Source organism: Sphaerodactylus townsendi, linkage group LG07 (assembly GCF_021028975.2).
Source record: "Sphaerodactylus townsendi isolate TG3544 linkage group LG07, MPM_Stown_v2.3, whole genome shotgun sequence".
Classification (NCBI taxonomy): domain Eukaryota; kingdom Metazoa; phylum Chordata; class Lepidosauria; order Squamata; family Sphaerodactylidae; genus Sphaerodactylus; species Sphaerodactylus townsendi.
Window position 1 is genome coordinate 112,568,037 of NC_059431.1, and position 10,308 is coordinate 112,578,344.

General features: G+C 42.5%; 1 protein-coding gene across 1 annotated transcript in view; it reads left to right on the plus strand.

The window, feature by feature from the left end:
- The first annotated feature begins 7,183 nt into the window (after positions 1 to 7,183).
- Positions 7,184 to 10,308, plus strand: part of LOC125437066 (vomeronasal type-2 receptor 26-like) — a 14,697-nt gene continuing 11,572 nt past the window's right edge. The window contains exons 1-2 of the mRNA XM_048504434.1: positions 7,184 to 7,240; positions 8,653 to 8,668. Coding sequence (XP_048360391.1) covers positions 7,184 to 7,240; positions 8,653 to 8,668 — 73 coding nt within the window. The remainder of the gene's footprint in view (positions 7,241 to 8,652; positions 8,669 to 10,308) is intronic.

A 10,308-nucleotide genomic window follows, 5' to 3' on the forward strand; every position in this document is an offset into this window, starting at 1 on the left:
GGGGGGGGGGGGGGGGGGGGGGGGGGGGGGGGGGGGGGGGGGGGGGGTCGGGGGGGGGGGGGGAGGGGGGCGGGGAGGGGGGGGGGGGGGGGGGGGCGGAGGGGGGGCGGGGGGGGGGGGGGGGGGGGGGGGGGGGGGGGGGGGGGGGGGGGGGGGGGGGGAGGGGGGGGGGGGGGTGGGGGGAAAGGTTCTTCAAAAGAGAGGAAATGTGGGGTCTTGGAGATGCATTGATTTTGATTGCTGTTTGGAAAGTGATCTTCTGGGCAAGCAACACAGTCCTCCATGTCTGGAAAAAGCAGAGATGTTTAGTTAAATTTTCTAAGTGGGGATAGAAAGCAGACATTGGTACTTTTCCACATGATCCTTGCTAGCGGGGGTGCACTGGGATACTTGCAGCTTGTGCATCCCCTGTGACTGTTCGCGCATTTCCTGCAAATGGCCCTTGTGCCCCAGCAGCCCTTGGGGCTGCCTTCGCATGGGGCCTGCCACTTTTTCGCCCTCTTACCTCCACTCGGCTGCTATCATTCAGCAGAGGCCAGGGGACATGCCCCTGTGGCCATGGCGATGCCTCTGGGGACAGAGGCCCGGAGACGTCCCCTGGCCTCTGTAGAGTGATGGCAGCCAAGAGGAAGTAAAAGGTGGAAAAAAGCAGCGTGGGGAAAACGCCGCCTTCCACCTGGTGCCGTTTGCTTGGCACGGGGTGGAAGGCAGCGTTTTCAAAAAAATCTCTCAAAGAGCAAGTCAAGAAAACGCTGGTGCAGGAGGTATTCGCTGCCACCACTGCACTCCAGCAGCGGTGTGAACACCTCCTCTACACCGGCGTTTTTACTAGACCCACACCATTCTAAATGGCCCATGCGGAAGGAACCTTAGAAGGTTGCATTCATCTCAGACCTTAGAACCCTCGGTGAGAGGATGATTCTCAAAGTACTCTAACTTGAGATGAATGAATATGGGAAGCCAGGGAACAAGCATGTTTTTTCTCCGATATGAGTATTTTATACTTTGCTGCCATCAACTGAAATGGTGGGAGGTTCTCCCTTTTAGAGTGGGGCACTAGCAAAAGGTCACGTATGCTGGGGGTTTTTGTTGCCTATGTATAAAGATCAGTTTTGAGTCTCCTGCAGGAGAGAAAGGGGGGATATAAATCCAAACTCTTCTTCTCTTCTTCTTTTGAGAGAAATTCTGCAGAAGAGTAAATAAAAAAATTAACAATTTCATTTAGGGATAATGGGGCTACACAAGCAAACCATAACCAAAGCAGCAGAATAAACACAGAAAATTCTTGGATATTTGCAGTATTGCTGGAATAGGTTGGAAACAGTGGAGGAATTGGGGGAATTCCTGGGTGTCTCATTCATTCATGTTTTCTATAACAGATTCCCACTTTCTATACTTAAATATTTATTTATTTGCATCTGACTGTACATTTGCATCACAGGCAAGGGTGCTGCCATTGGAAAATAGCATTGCTAAAAACTTTGATACTTTCTTTCAATCACTATTTTTTATTCTTCAAAGCAATATGTCAGTGGAATCCTAATCAGAGATAATATACCGTTCGAAGTCCATTGATTCAGTTTGATTCAGAACAGTCAAATTCTTTTTAGTATTACACTCTAAATGTGAGTGTCCCGATAATATCATTGTAATATCTATATTTTGTAATATTTATATATATTTAGAGTGCTAAGGATACAACTGCAAATGAATGCATAATAAAGTAACAGAATCATTATCATTTTGCCAAGTGCAGGTATTCAAGTACTCATATACTCCTAGGTCAGGCCCCTGCAGTTATATCCACAGCATATATATGGGGATTTGTTACAATACAATAGACCTTTATTGGCATAACATACAAAAGCGTGAGTATAGACCATCACTAAATTTAAAAGAGTTGTCTATGAGTAGTTTTACATTCTAAAATCACACTTCATTTATAAAAATAACGTAGATTAAAAAATTTTGTCCATTCCATTGTACACGGGATTGTGAACAGGTATAGTAAAACTACACTTAAAAGACAGGATTAAGATATTCGTTATTCATAGCCTATTTACTAAAAAGGTATAGCCTTCCTATGGGGTTTGATATTTCCTACCTTCTTGGTTTGATATCTTGCCATCTGGACAGGAAACACAGTCATAGCAGCAAAACGCCTTCCCCTCCTTCTTTTTCCTGCTATATCCTGGCTTACAGGGGTCATTACAGATTGATAGCGGAGGCACCTATTTTTGGACAACAGAAGAATCTAGACTTGAAAGGATACTTTAGCTATTTTCACAGTACAATGGGAGTATAGATTGCCGAAAACAGGACTGAAGGTTTAGAAATATCAATGATCTCCGAGAAGTTATGTAATTGAGATAATTACTTATTAAAGCACAAGAAAAAAACCCAGAAGACTGAAGTCTCAACATTTTACAAGATCCATACTGGATCATTTAAGGCCATGTCAGTGGTTAAAATGTCCAATGTCACATTTTATTTCCTTTTCTAAAATTAGAGATTTGTGACTTGAAAACTGGCAGAAATAATTATATCAAATCAAAAAACCGTTAACGGCATAACATAATAAGTGAATTATAAACATCTTAGAAGTTTGTTTACATCGAAGGGTCAGCTTTTATCAACAGCTTGTGTTATAATAGATGGCATAAATAATTATATATGGCAAGAAAAGCATTTAATCAAATCGAAGAGAAAAATACTGTAACAATAAGCATGTATTAAGAAGAGGACTATTTGGAATACAGGTAAAGACACACAAATGATTAAGCATATCCATATCCCCCTGAATGTCTCCCATTGAAGCTTATTATGGTGAAACTACCCCCCCCAAATGATGATATTTTTATACAAAGATTTTATACAAAGTATATTTTATACAAAGATATGATTAACAACCAAGGGAAGATCACATCTTGGCAAGAAGATATGGAAGGCTCATTCCGCACACGCAAAATAATGCACTTTCAAGCTGCTTTCACAACTGTTTTTGCCATTCCGCACAGCTTCAAAGAGCCCTGAAAGCAGCTTGAAAGTGCATTATTCTGCGTGTGCGGAATGAGCCGAAGAGAACAAAATACAATGAGTGCCATAGTTTCAAAAAAAGATCAAGGTTAAGAAAAGCATTATAAGTGACCAAAGGCACTTGGAGAGAAATGTCAGAATTTGAGAGAGAAATTACCTAGCAGAAACAGAACTTAGTGGGTAAAATTTATAGACTCAGAGACAGAACAGGTTAAAAATTCCATGATAAATTGTGTGCAAAACTTTCAAGAGGAGATTATCTTCCTGCTGCACGAAACTGCTTGTTGTTATGTAGGAAACATGATGAAGTATAAATGTAAGTACATGATGAAGTACATGATGAAGTACAAATGTAAAATTTACTATATGCAAACTGTTGAAAGAAAACTGGTATAAGACATTTTTCAGATGGAACATAAATCCAGAAGATATTAGAGGAATGAAAAAATATTCTGAATATATGAGTATGTTCTGAAAATGTCAAGGAAAACTTGAATCTTTTCCTCAAGGTGAAAAAAGTCCGGATAACGAGCTACACTGAAATGCAAGAAACACTAAAAATTAAGCTTGAAATGGACTCAAAAATTAGGTTGTGGGGAATTCTCTAGGAAAACCTACTTAAAAAAGGAATTTTTCTGTATTCATGAACTGCTAAAGTTTATGTATTTAAATTCATATGAAATTGTCTATCAAAAAGGGATTTTTCTTTATTAGATTCATTTAAAATTTTCTTCAGCGTCCTGATTATTGCAGTTATATAATTTTTTTCTTTTTCTCCTAAATCTTTTCCTTATAATTGTATCATTTTTGTGAAAAGAAGAAATATAGAAAATCAGTTTCAGTCTTTTCTACCATAGGTTGGTAGGATTATAAATAAAATAAAAACAAGGGAAACACAACAAGAAATTACAGTTCATTAAAAAACATATGAAAGAAATTGGCTACTGCTCCTATGACCCTATCCAACCAGACTGGTTGTGGCAAATTCAGCATTGGAGGCAGAATAGACCTACATTGGTTTATCTACCCTCCCTGGGGCACTTGCTTCTGTGGAGAGTGAATGCACTGGTAGGTAGCTGCCGTGACCTGTCAAAAGTGCTGGACATGGCAGTACTTCTGTTGCCTACAATAGCATGACAGGGCATTCTGGATGTATGGTCAAAGGCAGAGTCAATAGTAGTCAGTTTCCACCCCTGATACACCTCCGGTTCTTGGACTAACACCGACTTTTTGTTGCTATTTTTGGTGCCTTTTGCAAGGCTCTCGAACGGTGAGCAGTTTCTTTTACTGTTTTGGCTCCAATCCAATCCAATCCAATCCAAAAACCTTTATTAGGCATAAACCAGAAGTACCATACATTCCAAATACATTCCAAAATACAGAAGTACCATACATTCCAAATCATTGTTATATATCATGTAGAACATGGATTAAAAATGTAGCAACTGCTTCAGAAATTTCTACATTTGGGCTGTTCAATAGCTTAGACATTTTTTGTTTGTCTGAGAGAAACATAAATTCTAGATGTAGTAAAGCTCCCATATCGGTTCTAATATCATTATACCTCGAACAGTAAAGCAGGATATGAGGGATTGAGTCCATAGCGTTGGGACAGTACCGACAGCAACACTCACTTTGTGGGATGTTAAGGAAACGACCTTGAAGATAGACAGAGGGGAATGAGTTGCACCTTGCTCTTGTCATGACCCATCTGCACTTATAATTAACAAGCTGTTCTAAGTATACAGCAGGGCTAGATTTCGGGGGTGTGATCCCAAAGTATAGAGGGGATCAGAAGCTTTGTGCAGCACTCAGGAGAGATTGGTATTCCTGGTCGTACAGTCTGATCTTTAGATGATGGTAAATTTCCGTGGCGGTCAGCATATGAAGAGACTCCCATGAGAAACCCAAGGAGAAGATTTTTTTTTTCAATATGGAGCCACCACTTCGAAAGCTGAAGCTCCCTCATTTCTAGCAAAGATAAACTTTTTGGATCTGTGTAGAAGCATAGACGAGTGTTTTGGCTCCTTGTGCCATCAGAAAATACTCCTGGGAAAAGAGTGGCCGAGTAGCTGTCTTGCTTATGTCTGGGCGCCCAGCTGTGTGAATGGGGCTGACACCAGCCCACATTGTTCTTAAATAAATATTCATTAAAAACCATGTCAGCAATTTGATCACTTGAGAGACAGGGCTGGCCCACCTTACCCGAGTCAAGCTTTTGTGCCACTCAATTGTGTCTTCATGAATGGTGAGCTCCTTGCCTGGAGGAGAGTGAGGATCCAACTTCCCAATCTTGATCCGGACATAGGAGTTGTTGGGAAAAGTGACCAAGTTCGTAATATCAAATCCACCTTCTAGTTCTCCATGATTGTTGAGCATAATTTGATCTCCAGCACTGTTGTTGAATGCTATCCTTTGCAGAAATGAGTGGAGCTAGGGCAAAGGAGAAAGAGAAACAGAACAAAGAGTTATTCTCAATGGCATATTTCAAACATATTTCACAGAGATAACTGGAGGCTTCTGTCTCGGAGAAAATTGGTGTAGGAATGAAACTATGGGCCTTTCCCCACTTTTCCCTCTGCCGCCGTCGCTGCGCACTGCTCTCAGCACGCGGCATCCCTGGCGCGCGTCCGGGCATCCCCACGACCCCGCGCTCTGCGCGGGGTCATCAAAAGGCACCGTTTTCTCCAGCGCCAGGGATGCCGCGCGCTGAGGGGGTGCGAGAGAGGCAGCGTCGGGGCGGCTGTGTTCTCGCCGCCCCTGAAGTGGGGAGTGCAGCTGGACCCCGCGCTACTTGAGGAGAGTAGCGCGGGGCTTAAGGTAAGTGGGGAAAGGGCCTATGTCCAGCTCTTTTCCCTGGCATGTTAGTATGAATGAGTAGGAAATGTTGGGGTCCAGGGGGCAGAAGTGGTGATGGCTGGAGGGAAGTGTGGATGGTGAAGCAGGAAACAGTACTGGGTATGGGAATGGTAGTAGCAGAAGTGAGGGGGTGGTAGTTGTGGTTCCCCCAGCCATCCTGAAGTACTGATGCTTTTTCTTCCCTTTGGCTTCAGAGGAATATGGAAATACCTCTGAGGAGGAGCCACAATCACAATCACAATAACCTTTATTGGCATCAGGTATCAGACAGTGGTTATACACTATTATTATTTCAACCCTTATTTCAAGCCCTTATTTTACCAGACTCCGCATCCCAGCCATGCCTCCACCGCTGCTCTGACTGGTGCGTCGCACCGCACCCGGCCCCATTGGTGCGACGTCACTGTCCTTATGAGAAATGTGTGTTCATTTATATTTTTTTCAGTTTTATGGTTATGCATTTTCCTCCCAGAGACAGTATTCAGAGACAGCACTCAGAAGATGACATGGAAACTAATCCAGGGGAGATTACCTGCCAAGGCTTCACATACAGAGATGCTAGTGTGTTCTCATTTGCCATAACTTTGTTGATGGGTGTTGATGAGTGCATATTCTGCAAGGCATGTACAAGAGCATAGACAGCATTATAGATGCTGTAGCTGTGGCCGGTCATGCTTAGTTCAAAGATTGTGGCTGGAACACTCTCCAATGTCTCCTCCTCAGTACATATTTTATCCATTTCTGTTGGCCTATTGGCATTTGGAAACACACACTCAAAGACGTTTTCCCAGAAATGCTTGACAAAACCATCTTCCTTTACCCAGGAGGGTTTTCTAATGTTGGCAAATGTTTGAAAACCTGGGATCATATCTGAGTGAAGTGTGAAGGAAAGAGCACCATGAAACATCTCTATTTCCCATGACCTTTGAAGATCTATGAAGGTGAAATCTATCTGGGCTGTTGTAATCCACACTTTCCCTATAGAACCTTCGACTTGATATTCAAAATTTTTAAAAGACGTTATGTAAATAACTATTGCCACCCACATGATGGTAGATGTGTCTCCATACACAACAACCACCTTGACTTTCGTGTCCAATAAAACTGAACTATTACTGTAAAAACTGTGGAATGTTGAAACCATTCTATCTGTCTGAATCTTCACTGGAGCTCTTTCTGTGAAGGCTGAACAGATCCCATTCTCAGAAAGCATCTGCTCAATTGTCTGCAAGAAACGTTCCCCAGCTTGGTTATCCATAGCAATGAGGCCAACCCATTTCCATGAGAAATGCAGAAGCAGCTGTACGATTCCCACATACTGCAGGGTTTCACTGGGGACCATGCGGTAAAATGAAGGGGAATGTGTTTTTTCATTCACTGAGGTTTCGAATGATCCATAGGAAATCTAAGAGAAAGACATGTTGAGCAAGATAAAGTATTTGAGAATCTCTTTACTTTGAATGTTCTTGTTCTTTTACACCGAATGTTAATCACATAAACTTCTAAGCACTCTCAAAAGCATTGGTGGGGCCACATACAGACCATCCCTGACTGAATTCTCCATATTTCCAGTTAAAAGAGGATGATGGAACAAATCGTTGACTGAGGCCCTGCGGAGCTGAGAATAAGCCATTAATTAGCAACTTTGTCCTGTGAGACAAATAAAGAATTTGGACCCACTGCATAAGAACATAAGAACATAAGAACAAGCCAGCTGGATCAGACCAGAGTCCATCTAGTCCAGCTCTCTGCTACTCGCAGTGGCCCACCAGGTGCCTTTGGGAGCTCACATGCAGGAAGTGAAAGCAATGGCCTTCTGCGGCTGTTGCTCCCGAGCACCTGGACTGTTAAGGCATTTGCAATCTCAGATCAAAGAGGATCAGGATTGGTAGCCATAAATCGACTTCTCCTCCATCAGTCTGTCCAAGCCCCTTTTAAAGCTATCCAGGTTAGTGGCCATCACCACCTCCTGTGGCAGCATATTCCAAACACCAATCACACGTTGCGTGAAGAAGTGTTTCCTTTTATTAGTCCCAATTCTTCCCCCCAGCATTTTCAATGAATGCCCCCTGGTTCTAGTATTGTGAGAAAGAGAGAAACATTTCTCCCTGTCAACATTTTCTACCCCATGCATAATTTTATAGACTTCAATCATATCCCCCCTCAGACGTCTCCTCTCCAAACTAAAGAGTCCCAAACGCTGCAGCCTCTCCTCATAAGGAAGGTGCTCCAGTCCCTCAATCATCCTCGTTGCCCTTCTCTGCACTTTTTCTATCCATGACAAATGCCAAATATTGTCAGTGAAGCCAAGATTCATTTCCAGTCTTTTGTGACAAAAGCCTTGTCAGCAAGTGAGAGAATTGCTGTTTGCATCTGGGGAAAGGGATGCTTTTACATCACAAATCTTGGTGGTTTCTAAATTGGTCTAGGTCTTGAATCCAGCTCCTCTACTGCTGACCAACGTGGCTACCCTACTGGAATTAAAATTATATATTTCAAAAGTAGCTTCTCCGTACTCTTTTTTTTCAGGTAGATGAACAAGTTTTGGAAAAAAGAAATCATAAAATTATAAAGACTAACCCTATGAAGAAATGAAACTACTCTGTAAAATACGAGCAAAAACAAGCTTTCGGTCAGTCAAGTATTAAAAATAGATGGTTTGGCACAAGGTGAAGAGCTATGGGAATGGAACTTTGGATTTTGGCAGCATGGTTGCAAATTTCGTTCCTGGTGAGTTCCCCCGTGTTATTTCTGAAGGGAATGGCACCCAAAGGTGAGAATTGCTTTCTGCTATGCACATTTGGTAGCTGAAGTAAATAAAGGTTGAGCAGGACGGCTTTCTTTGCGGGCAAAGTTTCTCCCATAATCTGCCATCCATATGGGAACCAGGCTCTCACCTTTTCTCAGGCTTATAAGGGTGGTCCTCTTGTTAATTTACCCTCGCATAGTCACACCCCATTACTTGGACATAACCACACACGTGACATTACTTTGACTTAACCACACATTTTACATCTCATACATACAGTCAGTGGTGGGATTCAAATAATTTAACAACCGGTTCCGGTGGTGGGATTTAAATCATTTAACAACTGGTTGCTTACAAGCACCATTTTAACAACCGGTTCTGCTGAAGTGGTGTGAACCTGCTGAATCCCACCACTGCATGCAGTGTCTGCTCATCCTACCTTCAGTAATGTGTACAAAGCTTGAAAGCTAATCTATATATTTCGTATCCTTTTACGTGATTTCCAGCAACATTTCCCCTGCTTTCTGAACTTAAAAAATTACCACTGGGATCTCAGAAAAAAGTGAATTATGACTGAAATTGTAGAAAAACCTCTTATTTCCCATGCAGATTACCTGTGGAATCTTGTAAATCCTCAAGATGTCTGCCATTTGTGAAGAGGCATCTGAACCATACCCTCCAATGACGCCAATCAGCTGTTTCTGGAGTCTACTTTTGTAGTTGGGAACAAACCTGTGTGATTTGAAAAGCAGATCCAGAGTCGTACGATAAGTCATCACTGCCTCATAGTAGTTGTCAAGTATATGGAAACCCAGAGTGGCATTTGGTAAGATCTTGGGATTGTTGTTGATCTCAGTGATGGCAAACACCAAGGCCAGGATGTTTTGATAGAACTTGGTTGCCACACTGCAAGTAAAATTGCTTCTTAGATTATAGAGAAAATGTGCAATGTATGACATCATTCTATTTATTTGTTAATTTTAAAATACTTATATCCCTCCTTGTCTGAGTAGATAAGTCAATAAGAAGCAATCATTTTCAAAAACTAAGTAAAAACACAACACTACAGCAGTCTATCAGGAAGGTAAAAAGCATAGGATACGGTAGAAACAACATACCCTGTTTCCCCCCAAATAAGACATCCCCGGAGAATAAGACGTAGTAGAGGTTTTGCTGAAGTGATAAATATAAAGCATCCCCCGAAAGTAAGATGTAGCAAAGTTTTTGTTTGGAAGCATGCCCATCGAACAGAACACCAGAGCATGCAGCTGTGGAGTGGAAAAATAAGACATCCCCTGAAAATAAGACATAGCGCATCTTTGGGAGCAAAAATTAATATAAGACACTGTCTTATTGCTGTAGATGGTGAGACTCCCTCGCTCAATAAGTACACCACAACGACAGGCTGGAAAGGAATGGGCCGCAGCCCGTTTATTAAACAACAAACATATAAACAAGAACTATATACATCAGAGCTGGGCGGCAAACGGGTCGCACATCACATCCCAATGAATGGGAAACTGGCGGGAAGGGAAGCCCAGAGATCATACTCCTGAATGCTTCCACACTTCCCGCCCCTGCTGAGGAGACGGGCACCGGCTGAGCCCCAAGGCCGCCCCCAGCCCGTCTTCCTCCCGTGCTTGCTGGGGTGTCGGGCACCGGCT